The sequence below is a fragment of the Pelecanus crispus genome, chromosome 2 (genome assembly GCF_030463565.1).
Source record: "Pelecanus crispus isolate bPelCri1 chromosome 2, bPelCri1.pri, whole genome shotgun sequence".
Classification (NCBI taxonomy): Eukaryota; Metazoa; Chordata; class Aves; order Pelecaniformes; family Pelecanidae; genus Pelecanus; species Pelecanus crispus.
The window spans coordinates 17,799,851-17,820,062 of record NC_134644.1 but is presented as its reverse complement, the minus strand read 5'-3'; the positions used below and the strand labels follow the sequence as shown (position 1 = coordinate 17,820,062).

The following is a 20,212-nucleotide window of genomic DNA, read 5'->3' as shown; positions in this document are numbered from 1 at the left end:
CAGGTACAGGTGAGATGGGGTCTCAGACCTGGGAGCCAGAGAGCAGGCACAGAGGTGCTTCTGCTGGAAACATAGATGGGACAGGGGCTGGTTATCAGGAGAGGAAAGGGGAAAATTGGGGTGAGGGATGCGAACAGAGGACTGGTGGGGAGAAGCTGTAAGGGCTGCAGGAGGGCAGGGTGGGCTGGTTAGCATGGCGATGTGCTGTGTGGGAAGAGAGGCTGAACTGGTGGGACCAGGAGACAGGAAAGCAGGGGAGGGATGCTGGGGGGCAGTGGGAAGGACAGGTGGCTCTGACCGGCCAGAAGGTTGGGAAGTGGGAAATGAAGGCACCAGTGTGCATGCTGGTGAGGAGCTGACAGGGGTGGGAGGGAGATGGGGGCTGCCTGGACAAAAGCGTTGGTGCTGGATTAGATGGGCGGAGGCACAGAGGAGAGCAAGGTAGACAAATTACTGCAACGGATTTTTTGGCTTATCCCATGTCTTCATTGTGTGGGCATCTGACTTGCTACACTTGGCTTGACGTGCAGAGGCACTAGGTTCTTGCAGCAGTTGCTTTGAACATACCTAGTTCAGTTTTAAGGCTAAATGCTTTGAAAAATCAGGTTGTAGACACTTCAGATTGGGTGCCTAGAATGGAAAGGGTTGTTTTCACTTTAGTCTGTCTGCGTAAATACTTGTGTCTGGCACATGTCTGATATGAAATGGGAATAATGTCACCCAGCCGTGAGTGAAGATAAGCTAGTTTAATGTGTGACCCATCTGGATAATATGCTTTGTAATTCAGATGCCTGTTAGTAACTCTGTCTTCAGAACAGTGTTTGGATAGCTGCTGTCGATAAAGCCTAGGAAGACTGGCATCGCCTAGCCTGTGTATCAATTGAGGCAGGAGTCCTGCAGACTTCAGTAGCCTGCAATAATGTAATTACAGACTGTGGCAACTCATGCGTCCATGCAGGGTGCCTTGATTTTGGCAATTCATGACGTTTGTATGCTTCATTTTGCAATATGAATCATGTTCCTTTGATGATTTCTTTTCTGTAAAGTTGTACAGAATCACTTACAAAAATGTTATAAATAGCTCTGCAGAGGTGGGCAGGGCAAAATGCGCGCAAGAAGGCGTTTTGGGGGTCGTATTCAAGCAGTTAAAGGGTTGCCACCTTCCACTTTATTTCAAGTAGCAGAGGCCAGGAGAGATGTAGCAGAGGGCAGGCAGGGCCAAATTCTGTCACTTCTGGTCTCCCACCCAATGGGTGGGTGCTGTGCCAAGCCACTCTCTGGAGCCAGGGCTAACCAAAGGAGCACGCCGATGGGCTGCTCTGAATGCCATGCAGAGAGGACTCAGCAGCATGCAAGCCATTTCAGAGCATGGAGGTAAAAGCTGCTTCTGCCACTGCTGCAAGAGTTGGCATTCGTCATCGCTGGTACTGGTCATCGTACAGGTGGTGGTGGTATCCCCCAAAATAATAAGGCTTGGGAACCCCTGCCACTGAAAAAACCTGCAGATAAAGGCAGACCATCAACAGAAACCAGGGCGTTGCCCCCACCGAGAATGGGCCCCAGAAGCAGCTCAGGGGAAACTCTAGCACCAGATTTCTCCAGGGTGTCTTTCAGCAGTGCTTCGGGCTTTTCTCAAGGCCAGTGATGAGATCCCCGCTCTGGGACAGAGCACCCTGAGCCGAGGTGCTCCGATGACGTTTCCGTCTGGTGGTCCCATTGTGTCCCTCTCGCCGAGGCTGCGGGTCCCCATTGTGTCCGTGTACGTAGGGGCTGATGCTGATTTCCGCCAGTCAGCCTGTGCTTGTTTCTTTGCATCTGAGCGTGCTGCTGAGAAGTTTCCAGAGAAAAGCTTGGCCCCTGTTTCCAGTGTAATGCGGAGTTGTACCGGCTGACGGGGACAAGTCGGAAACGCTGGCAAGATAGCAAGCATCCTCAGGAAGCAAACCCTATCAGAAAGCACTGATGTCATTGGCAAACAAAACAAATGAGCACTGGAAAAACAAACTGTTTTCCAGCGTTGTTGATCTTCCCTCAAATTAGAAGCTCTGCACAGCCTTTACTCTTTGGCCCAGTCTGACAGATTATTTACAGGACAGTGCTGCAGCAACGGTTTTGTTACTCCTGCCAATCCAATTCCTTTGATTTTATTTTTTAGATTTATTTATCTAAGGGAGGGTGGGAAGAGCGTCCCAGCGCCGCAGCCAGGTTTGGAAAGCTGGCCAGCGTCCTTGTGGACGTTGGGTGCTGGCATGGTTGATGTCCTGCAGGCAGAGGGGTGCAGGCTTCTCTGCCTTGTTTGTTCCCATTGCAGAGCTGCGATGGGCACAGTGATAGCATCCCGCTCCCAGACGGGTCTTCCCACCGCCCGTAGCACCACAGAATTTTCCCTTCCACACGTGATAAGTTTGCAAAGCAGGAGGAGACGCTTGCACCAGTTCCTCATGGTTCATTTCCACCCTGTTGCTCTTCACCACCAGTGCCAAAAGGAGGATTAGAGTAAACTGCATGGGCTGGAGGTTTCTCGCCCACTCACCTTTGCCTCTCTGATGGCCCCACGGCTGCAGCGGGCAGCAGAGAAAGGGTTAAGCTGCACTCCAAGCCAGCCTGACAATAATAGCAGGAAAAGCACATTTCTTCCTTGCACCTGCGAGCACTCAGATGGGCTTTCTGCTGTTTATGGTAGTCACATTGGATCTTTCTCTTGTTAGAGGCTGAACAGGTCTAGCAGCCAGCTGTTCCACTTGCTCTGCTCATACCTGGCTCCTTGCACGGTCCGGGGCAGAGGAGGGATGGAAAATCAGCCTTTTAGGTCAGCATTCAAAAATAATCCACAAAGCCTTCCCTTCCTTCCAAGAGGGAAGGGTCCTGGTCCTCCCTGCTTTCTGCCTGCTTGTGCTTACTGCTGGCTCGCTTACTCAGAGCACTTATTGGGAATTTGGAGTCCTGTTCTAGCAAGGGATACTCCTAAAATATCTTCGGCACAGAGCTTTATTTCTCTGTTTTTAAAGGGTGTGTAGTGTTACATGTGTGAAAAGGGAAGAGATTCATTAAGCTCTAGAGACAAACCAGTTTAAGTGCTCAGCAGGCTCTCAGGCTGCAAAGCTGCTTTTGCAGTGTTCCAGGTTACCAGTTAAATTCTGTCTCTGTATAAAAATTGTGCATGTTTTTCCAGACTGCAGGCTGTCCTCAGGCGAGTGCCGTGGCCGCTGCGCATGGCAGAGGCGGCTGGAGGGTCCCTGCGTGCCCGGGAGCCGCACACCAGGCTGGCCCGGAGCAGCCGGACGGACTGGCTCCGCAGTCTACAGAGCATCAAGGAGACAGGGCGGGAGCAGAAAATGGATGGGGCGCTGGATAGGCAAAAAGTGGCCATAATGTATGGAGTGCTGCACCACAGAAACTGGTTTATATTCTAAGCCAACCCATCAACTCCTGTGTATATGTAGCCTGAGAGATTTAGTACTAAGAAATGTGCAGCAGCCATCTCACTACTTGCTCCATCTAAAGCAAACAGCAGTGAACAAAGTTCTTCCTTTCTTCTTGCCCAAGGAGAGCGTTAGAGCCCAGTGTAGAAAATGCACTTGCTTTGCATGATCTCCTTTTGAGCAGCTGCCAATGCTGGGTTCCTGTCCCTCAGGTAGACCTGCTACTACTAAGGACACACACTACTCACCAGGCATGTTAAATGAACTCTTCATGCAGGGAAAATAATCTCAAGTGTTTTATGTTTTACATAACAAATCTATTTCTGTGTGTTTCACTTCTTCTTTATGCACCTTTTTTTTTTTTCCTTCTTTCTTCTGGTAACACGGTTCAAGCAAGGAGGAACGTACCAGAATGGGTCCACTGTGCACAACCTACAGAATAGATCATTACCTTCCACTCGTTTTAAAACTCTGGAAGAATGGGTATTCCGTAATTGCAATAACAAGCTGCAAGAATGGTATAGACAATAGAGATTGTTTCCGGCCAACTAATTCAGTTTGCTGAATCTTTGCTGTAGTCAGTGCAGAATTGAGGGCTGTCACTGGGAAGAAAAATCTTGACTGTCCCATGTCTTGGAAATCATTGAGACACAATAGACACAAGCATCTCAGGTTGTTTCCAGTCATTTTACGCAGTGGAAGTGTGCTGCAAAAATAGACCATACTTGAAATCTTAGGTTTTGTATTATTCTAGTTGAGGAGCAGGGCAACCCAGGCCAAAATGAAAGTAATCTGTAAAAAGGACTGTTCAACTGGGGTATTGCATGATATTACCTGGGTTTCTCATGTGGTTGCATAATTCATTTTTTTTCTCATGCATATTTTGTCTTTGTTCATGTGAACATTTTTTCTTAATTGGAATATGCAGAGCTGTAGGGAGAGGCATGTTGCCCTGTAATCTGCCCCCTCCTCCTGCAGAAACTTAACACGTAATACAGAGCACACCTCTCCGTGACGGGGGAAAAACTGTTTTTTAAGGAAATGCCTGACTCAAATTGTGGGCTTGCCTCTGGTGCAAAGATTTTTTTGAGATCACTTAGTGAAATCTGAAAGCTGCAATCACCAGTGAATTCTTCAGCGAAACGGATTGAGTCAGCAGCAGCATGGCATCTGCTACTTGGCTGAGTGCATGGAGGTGTATTGTCTAGGGAAGGTCAGCACATGATTCATCAGCATCTGCATGCACTTTGCTTCATCTATTTTATTATAAGGGTGGAAGACTGAGGCCAGGGGATGAGACTTCTGGCTTCAGCAGCCTACCAGCTGATCAAAGATATCTTTCCTTGTTTAAAGCGGCCTTCTGTTTGTTTTTGGTTTTGTTTTCCAGTGATGGGTCCTGCTGGAAGGAGCTTTCTGATGGCACAGCTGTGAGTTAAACCAGCACAATATGTTCAGTGTCGAGGACCTCCTGATTTCTCATGGATACAAATTGTCAAAAAATCCCCCTGTTTCATATCAGAACAGATATGATGGATATCGGCATGAAATCACAGGGAACAGATCTGCTCAGAGAACACTGAATGGGTTTGAGGCAGAATCGAGAGCCGGGGCATACAGCAAGAAACCTCTTGTGAAAACCAACTCGAGCAGCACTGAAAGCAGCCATGGGAGCCAAGGGAGGCAAGCAGGTCCTGGTTACCACCATGACCTTCAGGGTTTGTCCACTTTTCATACTTCAGAAGGGGGGTAAGTTTCAGCATCATGCCATGGCTTTGCTATCTCTTCTTTTTTGTCCTGACAGATAACTAAGCATGACCCTAACCCTTGACACCGTCTTCCTGTGATCCTTTCCTGCTCCCATGCTAGTGACCATTTCCATGCACTGCAAGTCCACATGAAGCAGTGGCACATCCATTCACCTTCTGCTAGAGCGAGGCCTTTGAGAATACTGGGGTGGTGGGAAGTTGCCGAGAGTGGGAAAATTTCATTTATTAATATGATCTGTATCAGAGAGGCCTTTCTGGTGGGCTTAGAAAAGCTCAGTCCAAGAACAGTAAAAAAAGGGGGCAAAAGCTCTTCCTTTCTTCGGTTTTAAAAAACTGAACCCAGCTTCTTGTGCCACGTACGCACCCTGGTTTTTGCTGTAGGTTCAGCCATGTGCAGCTGTCGGTGGGTGTTCCTACATGCACCAAGGACTTCAGTGGTTTTTTAAGGCCGCCCTCGTGGAGTAAACATGAGAAGGTGCCTGTTTGTTTCTTTTTAAAACAGCTCAAAGCCAGTGGAAGCTCTTGTGGTCACTCCGTAAGACGTGCTTGTACAACTGCGGCTGGCGTAACACGGAGTACGTGCGCGCTGGGGCTGGGGCAGGCTGGGCAGGAAGAGCTGTGTGTACACGCCGTGGCTCGGCCATTGTTCTGCGGCTATTTGAGTGCTGCCGATGAACAAAGGAAAGGGGCTAGAGCAGGACTGGAAGCCAGCCCAAGTGTGACGATGGTTTATGAGGAAAAGCCCCTTCCTCCTGCCGAATGGGCTTGAAACTGAAAGCAGGGAAAAACACTGTCGCCTTGGGAGCTTGTCCTCTTACGAGGACCTTTGGCAACACGTGGCAAAGGCACATGTCCCCTGACTGCTGGGCTCGTCTGCTCTTTCCCTTCATATCTCTTCCCCTTGTGAGCCTGCTTGCCCAGAGCAGGAATGGCTGCTGGCTGCCAGCTGGGATAATGGGCAGGAAGAGATGTAAAGCAGTCCTGGGGCAGCGGGTCCCAGCTGCGGTCAAGGTCCCCAGGTGGAAGTACCCCATCTGGAGAAGAAAGGAGAGGACGCAGGTTTAAAGGTAATAGGAAGGATCCTTCTGGTGTATTTTGGGTGAAGCAAGCTGGATGACAATAAAGTGAGAAAACATACCGAAAAAGAATGAAAAAGGTTTTTAAGTAGGGGAAGAGAGTGTGCAGGGGTGTCAAGGCAGGTGACGCTTGGCCTTGGAGCAGAGTTTACAGTGTGGAGAAAAAACTGGTGTGAAGAAGCTATGGCTGTGCAAGGCTGGAAGCGACCGCAGCGCCGCTGCTCCCGCACCCCGCAAGGCAGAGCCTGCGCGGGTGCACGGCGGCGTGGCAGGGCTGCTGCCTCCCTGCCCCCCCCGCCTCTGTGGGTGCCGCTGCGGGGGCTCGCGCGTCTGCCCCACGCCTCGGACGTGGCAGGGGCGTCTGTAACTGCTGGTGTGGGCTAAGTGCAAAATAATGCTCTCTGACAGTTTAGATGTCTCTTAACATCTCAAAATGCAAGGGGTGAAACCTGTCAGTCTACAGAGTGGTTAAATATTAGATCCTGGTTTTAAAAAGCGGCTTTTCCCCATAAAATAGGGTAATGCAGCCCTGGAAATGGCTTTGTCACACTTTCACAAAAATAGAAGTTTTTTCTTACTATTATTGTTACAGCAAACTGTGAGCCTATTAGGAACTCTTTACAAGGCACTAGCAACTATGAGCAAGGGGCAACCTTTGTATCAGCCATCCCTTTCTTGCCACCCCTGGGCGTGCAGGGTACCCCGGTGCAGAGCGTGACACTGCCGCTGGCCCGTACAGGGAGGGAGGGGCGAGCTCCCTGGGCCAGATCCAGCGAGGCTGGCTGCAGCCTCCGCGCTGCAGCACCTGTGTTTCAGCTGCTGAGCTCCGGGGTCCCCCTCCAGACCCACTCCCCTGCTCTGGGGAAGCATCTGAGGTATGGGGCTGCCATGCAAGCATGAGCTATTTTGAAATGGAAGAGAAGATTTTTGTGATGGCCCGCTTTGGGGTGTTTTGGCCTGTTACGGGTGGGCCATAGTGAACTCCACCAGGGATTTTGATCTCGCTGTCTGGTTTCTGGACCGTCGCTGGGAATAGGTTCCTGGTTCTCAGGCTGGGACAGAACTGCACAGTGCAGAGACTTGGGGACCATTTGGGCCTGAAAAGGGGACAACCACCCAGCAAAGTCCAGCACAAAGACACTGCTCTTTGGGCATCACAGGCTTCCTGCAGCCATCTCCTGACGCTGCCTTCCCAGTGCCGCGCAGTGGCAGAAGGCCAGAAGAGGCAGTGTGTGTCCCAGCGACCTTCACAGATCTTGACCAGCTCCACGGCAATTCAGAGCATGACTCAGGCTCCTCAGATGAGGAATTATCTACACCACACTCATACTCAGACCACTGATGTAGAAGAACTAATCACCCTCAAACACCACAGAAGCGAGTGATGTTGCCCACCTCATTGCTGCCTTCGCAGACAGGTTTGCAGGGCTCAGGGTGTTTCATGGCGGCAGGGTGTGATGCTCCACTCTTTGGGATAGTTCTGCTGATCAGTCCTTGCTGAGGAGGAGAGAGGCTTCATAGCAACTGCATATGGGCGTATCACACCGCCCGATGCTGCTGCTTGCTTCCACACTCAAGGCAGGGAGAGACGCCCTGGCAGAGTGGGGGAGTGATGTTTTGCTCCATCCCGTTGTTGTTCAGGCAAAGTGTGGTGGGAGGGCTGTCCTGGCTGTCCTTGCTTAACTGAGCAAGGAGTTAAGTTAGGAGGCCGCATAATAAAGGTTTTGAAGAGGAGACAAGGCAAAGAAAATGGGAAAGCTGACCCTATGGGTAGAGATGAGAGGGTTCACAGAAGGAGAACTCCCTCCTGCTTCTCTTCTGAGTGGAGAGAAGAGGCATTTTGTTTAGCTATTTGTGTGGGAGGAACTATGTTGGTAGCTAGCAAATTCAGAGATAAATAGATAGCATTATTAATGAGATTACCTGCTGGAAAAATTAGAGAAGTGTACAGGTGTTTCCCAACGTTGAGGGTTGGAAGAGTGTATGTGAGGACAGGATCCCAACAGAAGCTGCCAGTGTCCAGAACAGCCCTCTGAAAATTTTTCCCCCTTGCTGCCAAATCCTGGAAATTTCTTAACAGTGCCTCCTCGCTGGGCACAAAGTCTGTCCCGGTGCCTGCAGCTCACCCACCCTGAGCTACTGGGTGCCTAATGCCTACTGCTTGCATGCTGGCAGCCACAAACAGGGACAGGAGCTCCCACGGTATCGTGAGATAGCCCTGCAGTGGCCTCCTTCTGCAGGGTTTTGACTTCATAGCCTGTGCCATGCTCCTTCAATTCTAGCCCCATTCTGCAGGTCACGCAAGGTCCTGTTGGTCCAGCATTGCCCTGAGGGAAATGGGCAGCTTCAACCCATTGCTCTGAGAGCGGCAGCTCAGTGAAATGCAGTCATGCAGCCGGTGCAGGGTGGACTGATGGCCTTGTTTCTTGCAGAGGCCTAAAATTAATAGAAAGCTAGCAATAGTTTATTTTCTTAAACAGTTTTCATTGGATTAATTTTATAGAGAATCAATTCAAAGCACTTTATGACAGCAAATGTGATATTTGTTAGAAGCAGACCTGTTAGAAAAGAGTTCATAATGTTAAAATCTACCTCCTTGGTCCCAAGGGACTGCTCTATCCCTGGCACTTAAATCTTCCTGGTTGGTCCCATGGGACCACTCCGTCCTTGGCATCCCTCCCAGCTGTGAAGCACTTGCAAGCCATTGTATCAGGCTGTGCATTCCTTCATGCGTCAGGACTGTTTCATCATGGAGTTGAGACAGAATTGCGTAGTGGCACGGTCAGAGACAAGCTGCTCCTAGGAGGGACTGTGCGGTCTCTTCATTGATAATATGCCATGGGCGCAGAGGCTGCAGCATGACTGGCATTCGCCTCTCAGAGGTGTAGCATTGCTGAGGCTGTAGTGAGGCATTTTGAACTTGGGGTGGTTCTTGGGCGGTTCCCCTTCCCACCACTTCATTTGACTGCAAGACCCAAAAGTGTCGTATATCCTGGAAGGAGCCATTCTGCGCTTGCAGCCACAAGCAGCGTGGCTGTGCTGCGCTGCCCTGCTGCCTGCCTGCCATGCCTGCTGCACGCAGGTGTGCAGCAGCCACTCTCCATCTTTGGGAGCAGGGGAGTCTTCAGGCTGGAGCGAAGCTGGAGGGTCCTTGGGGAGGCTGTGGCGCATCCTCTCCCCGCTGCGCAGTGCAGTGCCACCTTCTCCAGAGGCTCACGGGGCCCGGGAAACAGGCTGTCTCTGTAACCATCTCTAGTGCCTGAGCCAGAAGCTGGAGAGATTGATATTGTTCACCTTCTGAATAGATCATAGAAAAGATCAGGTTTGAAATACTCTAAATACCTCCTTTTAAATGTCTTTTCTACGTTCACGTTGCAATGACGACAGAGTACAGGTCACAGTGGTTTGTATTGTGTTCAGAAATTTATTGCTGGAGCCTAGTTATTAATCTATTAATCTTCAAAATAAATTTAATCTTTTAAACAGCTTTTAATAAAAGGAGGAACATCCTTTCTGTAACCGAAGCTGTCCTAACTGAGGGCTAATGCTAATTGAGGGCTTCAATGAGTGTCCGAGTTTGGGGTTTGTTCGTTTTTAAAAAAGCAAACTAACCAAAACTCTTCTGTTTTAGTGGTTTCCTAGGAAAGAGTCGAGTAATGCTTCCTTCCCTATTCCTGATTTCCTATTAAATCCTTGAAACATCCAGCCCATGCTATTCCCGTCCTGTTAGTTGCAATTGTTGCAAATCTCAGTATTATTGTCTACCATACCTCCCTCCCCCAATGTTTTTATATTTGGGCTGATAAAAATTTGGTTTTACTTTGGGATTTTTTTAATGATGAATTAAGCTTTGCAACAACATCTCTGGAAATTTAAAGATCAAGATTTTTAGATGCTTTTCTAAAAGACATGCTACCACTGAAGCAGGAATCATTTCGGGGAAGTCTGGTGGCCTGCGTTGAGCAAGATGTCAAACTAAATAATTGTAACGTTCTCTGCTGATCTTGGAATCTATGACTCTGTACTTCCTGCGATTTCTATAGACCCTTTTACAATGATGGTTAAAATCAAACAGAAAGAGCAATCTGTCCATTCCCTCCTCACTATTGCTAGACCCTGTTTCTCACCTCGTTTTGTAAACGCGGGTACAAATGGTGCCATAGCAGCATGGGGATGAGATGAAAAGGTAGATTTGATAATCTCAGAAGAAGGCAGCATTTGTTCAGCTGCATGTTTCCACATGCAGAGAGGCATGGAAATGTTCATTGTTACAGCAATCAACTTTCCAATATAGGAGGTGTCCGGTTATATCACTGATTAATGAAGAAGTCTGTTACTTCCTGGGGTTCAGCACTTGAACTGTACTTTGTGATTCAGAGGCAGAACGTTTTGTCAGATGTTAAGTCTTAATCCAGCTGAATTAATATGAACAAGATGCTCCTTATCCCAGTTTGGTTTTTAAACCTTTATAGTCATAGGGTGAAGTTAACATACATACAAGAAAATTGCTGTGGATCTGGATTGCTTCGTTTTCATTCTGAATTTTGAATTGTATTATGTTTTCACAAACTACTATTTGAATAGATCATTGTTTTTAGGAAGAAAGTGCCAGATGACACTGTTTATATACCTTGGGGTGGAGGGAAGAGAAAGAAATTCTTGCGTTCTATCTATATACTTGTCCTATTTCTGTCAATTTTGATTTTTCTTTTCAGTCATATGCTGGTGGCAGCTACATAGTGTAAAGGCAGTTATATTGTTGGACACCTTAGGTACAAGAATAGCAGAACACAGTTCAAGTAGAAGATTAATTGTTTATATAGAAAGGTACCAATTTTGTTCAGCAGTAATATATTAAATAGTTTACAGTCTGTTCAGAACACACAAAGAACCTATTCTATTCATGTAAATCTGTGTTCTGAATTTCTGATCTGCAATAAAATGTCTAATGTCTTTCAGATTTCAGTAATAGATTGCCGGAGTTAATCCTTCTTTTATTTAACAGTGTTATACTTCTTTTGAGGTATTTTAGATTTCAAATATTGGTTCCATCTTATTCAGAACTGTGCCAATACATCACCATTGTTGTGGCATGTATCATTTCAGCCAAAGCACTTGGAAGAAATTTATTCCCTTTGAAAGATGAACAGGAATCAACACTGGAAATGACATGTTTAATTTCAGCTCTTGTACTAGGATGCAAATCATGCTTCTTACAGAATATATCTTATGAAATAGCCCTGTACCTGTTCTCCCTACCTCTGCTTTTTAGCTTTGGATTCCTATTAAACTTGCGTACCATAGTAGTCCCATTGATGCCTACAGATGTTGATGTAGCGGAGTGCAGAAATAAGTTCAACACAATCGTTTCTGGTTTTCTGGTGTCCATCGAGGAGGGCTGTGAATGTTTGCACAGCATGTAACTGTGTGCATTTGCTTCTCTTTCTAACAGCTTTGCATAGCTAACAACATGCCAGCAGAGCATCAGTCCCTTTCTTTATTCATGTTAATGACTGACTTTTAAATCCTCTCATTAAAATCATACAGTCATCTAGTTGCAGATTACACAAACCCCATTGGCATAACTCAACATTTGACCTCCTAATGGCCTTACCCATAAGGGAAAGAAAGGGCATCTCTGCAAACTGCCTGTGATGCTGTGTTTCTTTTTCAGGGTTTATGACAGGCCTCAATTAGCATGGTCTTCCCAGCCCAAGACTGATAAAGATCTTGCCTACTGGAGAAGACGAGGACAAGACTTCAGCGTACTCCTGGGCTATTCCCAGAAAGGCGGTGTGGAAATGAAAGGCCTGGCTGCAGCCCCGGGGGCACCCCGGCACCCCAAGGAGAGTCAGCTGAAGGTGGGGACGGGTGCAGGGTACGTCAGAAGAAGCGGCTTGCAGGAGAGCTGTGAAGTGCCTGGTGACTGCAAATGGCAAAGTCTGGGAACGGAAAGCTGGAACCAGCCAAAAAAGGTAGGGAGGCAAATGTCTGAGGGTGACAGGGAGAAGCTGCTTCAAGAGCTGTATTCACTGACGCTGGGAGACAATGTACTCAGCACCCACAACAAGGGGAAATCGCAGTCCTTGCCGAGGGTCCTTTCGCCGGAGAGCATGAGGTGCGTGGAAATGCCCTCGCTGACCAACAGTAACAACTCGCTCAGTGTAACTAAAACCCCCTCCTATCCCCCAAACAGACTGAGTGTGGAACCAGCCAAGCACCACGAAACGGGAGGCCATTTCCTTCCCCTGGTGAAACCCAAGTACGGGAGACCTCTGAAGCCTCCGTCCTATGAACTGCAGCGGCAGACGAGGGCGCCTGGAGAAACCGCGGGTTTCCAGGACCACTACCAGAAAGACGAACGCATCCCCCACTTAGCCAAAGTTAATGAGCCAAGGCAAGATGCTTGCATTCAAGACTCTGGTTTGGAGCCCCCAGTCTATGTACCTCCTCCTTCTTACAAATCCCCACCTCACCAAAATGTGACCCCACGTCCTCAAAATGAAGTGCCTAACACCAATACATACACCACCAGCGATCACCAGGGTCCTGCAGAGCGGGTTGTCCCCTGCCAACAACCAGCTGCGAATACTTTTGAAGTGGAGGGGGACGCTTGCAAAGACAACCATCTTCCTCACGGGAAGCAAAGCCATGCAAGGCGCCCCACTGACTACCTGCGTTCTGTTCAGTATATTCCTTTTGATGACCCTCGGATACGACATATTAAAATTGCACCACCAGAAGGTCTGCAGGACAACACTAAATACACTGAAAATGCATGTAGTCCCAGTTCTGGTACTTTGCAAGAGAGAGATCTTGAAGTACAGTACAACAGTGCCTTTTTGGATGCATCAACCTTGTCCAATTCTGCAAAGGAAGAAAGAACTTCCAACAGCTCCACCCATAGCAACAGATGGTTGGCACCATCCATCCGAGATCAGGAAAATTGTGCCTTGCCGGACCAAAGAGACAGTTGTAGCACAACTAATCACAGCCCCCGTAACGAAGCCAGCACGGAGTACACAAAAGGCAAACTTTCTGTAAGAAATTCACATATGGACAGCACCTGTGAGACTGTTACAAAAGTGAAAAAGTTTGAACCTGGAACTGGGATGCAGAGCAAAAAGAGTTCAAAGAAAAAAATGAATGAAACTATATTTTGTTTGGTCTCTATCCCAGTTAAATCAGAATCCAATCTGCCAGATACAGATAGGAACAACAACATAACCCAGAGCCCTGATAAGAATGGGTTTGATAACAATGGGGCTTTGCAAGAACAAAGTCTCTTAAGTATGTCTTCAACGGACTTGGAGTTACAAGCGCTTACAGGAAGCATGACCAATAAAAATGAGTTACAAAAACAAGAGCTGTGGAGACCAGAAGAGTTCAAACAAATGAATGACCTCAGATTTATTCAGCCTACAAAACACAGAGAGCTCAAATACTCTGGCTCCTGGCCAGGTGATCAGTACAAAGACCAGCAGACACAGACCAGTTTCACCGAAGAACCTAAAAGCCCACAGTTTTTCCATGGTACAAAGCCTGGGCAGCCCAATAGTAAGAAACGGCTGTCTCCGAAGCTCCGAGGATGTACAGCATCCACAATAGGGTCAAAACAGACAGGGTTACCTTCTGACGAGAGAAGCTGCAGACAGAGTGCTTATGGTATGAAGGGTCAGATGTACCTCAGCCAGTCCAGCAACAGTGCATTTTCCAGGACTGCCACCTCGGTCCTTCAGGCTCCCTGCCCAAAAGCCCACCAGAGCCAGCCCATGCCTGCCCAGGAGAGGGAAACTGGCCTTCTTTCCAAGGGAGATGTAGTTAAGGGAGAAGCAGGCACTCCCTGCAACAGTAAAGAGCTGTTTGGGCAGTTCCTGTTGAAGCCTGTAAGTCGCCGTCCCTGGGATGCAATAAGCGAGCTAGAAAGTTTTAACAAGGAGCTGCAAGGGCAGGAGGAGAGCACAAGTAGTGAAGAAGATTTGGAAAGTGCTGCAGCTTCTCTGCAGGCAGGTGTCCGTACGCAGAGGAGGGCGTCCAGAAATGAGAAGTTGAACCAGGAGCCAAAACAGAGTGGGAAACCGGAAACGGTTGTGGCAGAGGTGCCTGTATTTAAGTCAGGAAGAGTTAAAAGTAAGTCTGAAAGTTGGAGCATGGGGGCAGAGCATGGTGGTGAGCCAGGCTGCGTTGGCTCTCCAGGCTCCTTGCAGCCAGGAGGGAGCAGTGAAGGAGTCGGGCCAGCAGATGGAAGTCTGATAACAGAAATGACGACGGGGGAAGCCAAGAGCAGAACAAGCAAGCAGCCAATTCGCGTGGGCCCTCTCAAGAGAGTTTTGTCCAGTAGCCCAAGCAGTTCATGTCACAGTAATCCTTTCAATAACCCAGTCTTGCAGGAGATGAGTGAAGACCAAAATTACCTAGACTTTGTTAAACTGAGCAAAGGTGCGACTCCCACAAATGATACGGTGTTAGAGAGAGGCTCAGTAGTACGCTTGTCACTAACGAAGAGGAACCAAGGGCGCTCTGAGCCAGATTTGAGGTCAGTGGGACTTGATGTAGCCCCAGGACCTGGTGCTAACAATTCTGATCATTCTTCAAATGCAAATGCAGTGGAAATCCCTGTGAATGAGTCATTGCAGGCAAGAGCTGCAAGGATTTTAGGTATAGATATAGCAGTAGAGTCTCTCCTTCCAAATGACCATGTTGGGTCCCAGCCAGGCACTAGCCCTGCAAATGGCACCCAGGACTTTGAGTCATCAGTAGGGAGCACAGTAAGTGACAAAGAAGGAAAAAAAGATGATTCTTATGAAAGCAGACGAAAGTGTGGCTGGACAGAGAGTGCTCTCTTTGTTGGAGCGGGAGGACAATCCTTATACCCTGATGAATGCCAGACCACTCACCAGGAAGCCAGCGCTAAAACACTGGGAACTGAGCAAGCTCTTGAACAACCTGCAAGTCCTAGCCAAGGTGAGGACCAAAATTTGGTTTGCAAGTCAGCTGTGTATCAGCATTCAGAAAAGAGAGTGAGAAGCACCTCGAAAGTGATAGAGACACTCCAAGGCAAGCTCACTTCTCCACCTAGCCGGACTGCGATGGATCGCTTAGTGCGAATGAAAGAAGTTGACTCTGTGTCCCGGATGAGACGTCTGAGCATTAAGAGCGCAGATTCGGGAGAGGAGGTAGACGAGGAGAAGCTGTCGAAGGTACAGGAGGAGAGAGGAAGCAAACTGGCAAGCTCAGGGGCTGTTTCCAAGCGTGTTATCTCTCTCAGTGAAAACGGATATTTAGGTGGAATGGACAAGAAGAAGATCAACAGAGATTTTTCTTTAGGTAAGACCCTATTATGGGAGATCCAAGTGGGTACTGTTTCCTTATGTAATGGGCATGATCGGTTTGCTTATGCCCACATAAAGTTGCTCAAATAGTAACAGGCTGTAGGTGGTACTACCCCGTCTGGTTGCCACCCCCTTTGCTCTCCTTGTGGAAGAGCTAACATGAGTGTTCTCTGATCCAATTTTAGGAAAAGTTACTGTAAAACTCACTTGTGATACTGAAACTCATTCACAGAGACTGGAGCACTCCCTGAGGTCTTATCTCTGTCTAATTGTTCCAGGGAACGGTCAGCTTCAAACAGCAGAGTTCAAAGATAGTCACTCTAGTGCCAGTGTTTGGGAACACGTGATGATTTAATCATAGCCTCTCCTTGAATACCCATTTTTTCGCTCTCTAATACTTAGGTAGACACATACTATATCAGAGTTCAGAAGAAACTAAAAATAAAAATCTGATGTTCTTCTGTGAAGCCTCTGGGAAATGGCTGCATTAAGGGGCCTGGAAAATTCTCTCTCTCTCTCTCATGAATATTTTCCAGATCAGATGTTGAGAATAACTGTTATCCCCAGGTCAAATGGAAAGTTGACGTTTTCAGTGAACACCTTTTTTACTTTTTTTTGGTGTTCCTCATCTTTCAAAAGCATATAAACTTTTGTAGTCCATATGCATCCCCAAAGTAACATGAGCTGTTCTCTCTCTGAAACTGTTTTCATATGGCATTGTGCTGAACAACTGAAAATCAGTTGTTGCCGTAAATCTGTGTAGAGGGATAAATCTCCTAGGCCACCTGTCTAGTCCATTAAATTAATTGGAGTGAGCAAATGTATGGTGTGAAAGTTGTTAAATTAGTATTAACCTCCTCCTTCCTTTTTCCATCCTCGCTGCAACAGCTGACACTCTACCTTGAAATCTGCACAGGTTATTCATTAAACCTCATCAATGTAAATCTGTTCACAGTTTTCCAGTACAGAGGGACTGACAGTAAATGGAGCATACTTTAAAGTGGATTTAGGTATTTCCATCTGAAGAGAAATATTTGTATGAGTTCTAAGTATTGGCTACTGCAGTCTTGCTGCCTTTCCCTTCGTGTCTTTTTCTGTATCCCACAGGTCTGTGCCTCTTTCTGCTCTGAACTGTATTTCTCTAGACCAGATTTTCCAAACAGGCTAATTCAGCTCCCTTGTACCCATCAGGTCTAGTATGCCCCACATGCACTTCATATGCTTTCCTCCCTTGGGGTTTCTGCTGGAGTGAAGAAAATAACTGTTGTGGTGACATGACTTCAGGGATGTATCAAAACAGATTGTGTGTGTTTTATTGGAGAGTTATTCTGCAGTAAATTAGGTCTAAATTTATCCCTCTTGCTGACAACGCCAGGCTTGTATTCCGCAGCGTGTTCCCACTGCAGCAGTTCCCTCGCAGGCGTACAGCCCTGCCCACGCCTGGATAGCGTGGATGTCCCTTCCTGCTGTGCTCAGCCAGTACCGCGGGGTAACACGCACTCACACGCGGCCGGAAGGCATCTCCTCCACTGGCCTCTTCCCATCCAGAGAGACCCGAATTTGTTGATGGCCACAAGATCTTCACCTTACCTTAACGGGGCAGGACTGAAGATTCATGTTTGTAGAAAGGCCTGATGATGTGTCTTTCTCTGTTAACCCTCACTCCAACTTCCAGACTAGCTCACTGGTACCACTGAAAGCCAAAATGAGAATTAACCCCAGAAAACTATTGTATTTGTTGCTTTTAAAGAGTAAATATTGCTAAAGGCCGTTCTATTTGTAGGGTGATGTTAGTCTTACAATTGCAGACTGGGCCTGTCACAGAGGCTAGAGGCCTTAGCAGAAACAGGCTTTCACATGTATAATGCAGCTTGGCAGAGGAACAGTCATCTCGGAGTAAGAGCTGTGCCGAAACTCAGTGCGAGAAGCTCATCTTACTATGCAAATACTGCCATTAGAAGAACATCTCCAAATGTTCCCAAATGCACTGGATGTCTTTTCTCCTTTACTGTTTGAAGACTGCTTCCATGAGGCTGCTGATCTGGCTTTGTTCCTGTAGGGAGCATTCCAAAAGAGCTTAACCAAATGTTGAATAAACATTTCTGCATCAGTGCTAGAACTCCAGTGTTTGTCCCCCCCAGAAGAGTGACATAGCCTGGCAGTCTGGCCCTTTTGTGTCCTTGGTTTAGGTGCTGAGGGTGTGGGTAACCTTTCAAGGAATAATCTGAGCCATGCCAAGGCTCTGTGTCTTGTGGTCTGATCTTCTCCCTGCCACCACTCCCCAAAACACTGAGCGCCTGCAATTTTGGGGAGTTCTATTAGTGTGAATGTCTCTGGCCTTAGGAAAATCAGGTTTCTGAAATGTAAATCCATTTTTACTCTTAGGTCAACCTCACACAGAACAGTTCAGAATTTTTCTACATTCTATCAGTTTAGATGGCAAAATATTTACAGTTGAAAAAATGTTACTGCTGTAGGGGCATCTTCCCACACTATCAGTGCATTAAACTTAGAAAGATGCAGTGTTATCCTGGAGTGCACTAGCCCTCAAAATCTTCTTTCCTCTTGATCTTTTTGCATTCATGTGGTGTCTGTTCTTGAAGTTTGGAAATACCAGAAGAGGCTGAATAGTGATAAGCAGTTCCGAAAACAGGTGTAGCTGGCACAGACTCCTTTCTTGGCTGGCCAAGCAATTTGAGGAGATTGGGCAAGAGAAGCGATAAAGGATCCTGCACCAGGAATCCACCCACTGGCGCCAAATGCAGAAGTTCTTTCTTAGCCAGTCCCCCCTTGATATGAGTCTGGATGCTGCAGATGGACCAGTTGCACACAAGAGTAAAAATTTCCCTCTGAGGATTTTTATACTTGTTTGAATGAAGACATTCACTCACATCAACACAAAAGTCCTGAGGGTGAACGTTTTACTCCAAAGTGTGATATTTATTTGTGCAAGTGTTTTCATGCTCAGCTGTTTAAATGCAAGTGCTGTGGGAGTACAGCCTACAGGAGGGATGTTTAAGGTTAGCACAGATACCCAGGTTGCGTAAGACCAGCAAGTAGCACACATTAGCCCGGGCTGCAGTGCTGGTTTGTCCAGGCCCCTGTGTGCCTACAGACTCCTCCATAGGCAGCCCTGGTTCCTCCATGCTGTGACGGTGCATCCCAAGGAGCCTAGGATAAGTCAGACGTGCGTGATGGCATAGGGCAGGCAGATCTCACAAGGCAAAGCCCTTTCATTGCAATCCTACCCCAGAGTCACAAGGGTGAACAAAAAGGCTCGTATCTGCTCACTTCATGGCCATTGCTGGGATAAATCCAATTAAAAAAATCTGATAGAAGAGTGTCCTCAGGGCTTCAGGAAAAGAAAAACAAAGTGTGGTCTGTCCTGTGAACTGACAAGAGGTAGGCTGAAAATGAAGACCAATGTTAGTAAGCCAGTCCAGCACTTTAGTGAATAACGTTCAAAACGTGAGCTGCAGTTTTGCAGACTGAAGCGAGACAGTCTGACCATAGTGATGCAGCGCAGCTGTGCTTTCCTGTATTCTGTTGAATTAATCTGAAACCAAGGATTTGCAACTGAATGAAAAGACCCTGATGACTAGATGGCATCATCACTTCTTCAGCCAGCCTTAAACACACTGCTAGGATGCTTAAAGCATTTAAGCTGTCCTCAGTGTTCAGTACAAGGGGGGCAAATCTTCTGTTTTTCTCTCCCTGTCAAAGCATCTGAAAACTAGAAATAATCACTTAGCAGTCAGTGTGCTTGTTCCTACCTACTCAAGGTTTCCCAAATTACATCTGTGTGCATTTGATACAAGTTGCTCCCGAATTACACTGGTGCAAATAACAGAATTTGGGTCAGGAATGTAGTATGTATCTTTAAGGCTGTAAGTCCAGTATTAGCTTCTTTTTTTAATAAACAACTAGGGAAAAGATGTCTCATTTCCACAGCTAGCAATGTTGAATAGTTTTCACAATACATTATTAATAGTGTTTTCTTGTCTTTTTTCAGATACATATGACCCCACCAAAGTTGAAAAGGTGTGAGATGAACGGAGAGGAGAATAGAGATTTCTGCTCTACTAAGAATGTTTCACTGATTTTTTTTCCTGGGTGCTTTTTGTTTGGTTTTTGTTCTTTGATGCTTGGAAATTGCCTCCATTTGTGGTGTTCATGGTGTGCTCATAATGCCTTTACCACTGTCACTAGGAATTAGCTATTCATATCTGAAACTGTTGCGGAGACCACAGAAAAATCTGACTTCTGCATTGGAATCATCTGGCTTTGTAGCATTAGGACTTAATACCTACCGTTGACAAAGAGTTTTTATCTGAACTCTATTTCAGTCTTCAGCGGGGATGATGAAATACATGAAGAGAGGCTTTTGAGCTTTCTCTTTGGTGTAAATGTAAACGTGGGAGATTAGTGAAATGATTTTTAAAAGAATGTGAATTTGTAAGCTAAACTTCTAAGTATCTACAGTCTAAACTTTGTTTAACTTAAGGGATTTTTGGCCATAAGTAGAAAGTGCTGCTGCACTACGTGGGGGAAGGAATGCGAGAGAATGGTAGCGAAGACTGATTGTGAAATTATTTCTGACTTCCGGAGTTTGAATT

General features: G+C 47.0%; 1 protein-coding gene across 1 annotated transcript; it reads left to right on the top strand.

The window, feature by feature from the left end:
• Positions 1-4,869: 4,869 nt before the first annotated feature.
• On the top strand, positions 4,870-19,643 carry JCAD (junctional cadherin 5 associated). Its single transcript, XM_075706148.1, has 3 exons — positions 4,870-5,168; positions 11,939-15,591; positions 19,609-19,643. The coding sequence occupies exons 1-3, from the start codon at positions 4,870-4,872 to the stop codon at positions 19,641-19,643; spliced, it is 3,987 nt and encodes a 1,328-aa protein (XP_075562263.1).
• The last annotated feature ends 569 nt before the right edge of the window (positions 19,644-20,212 follow it).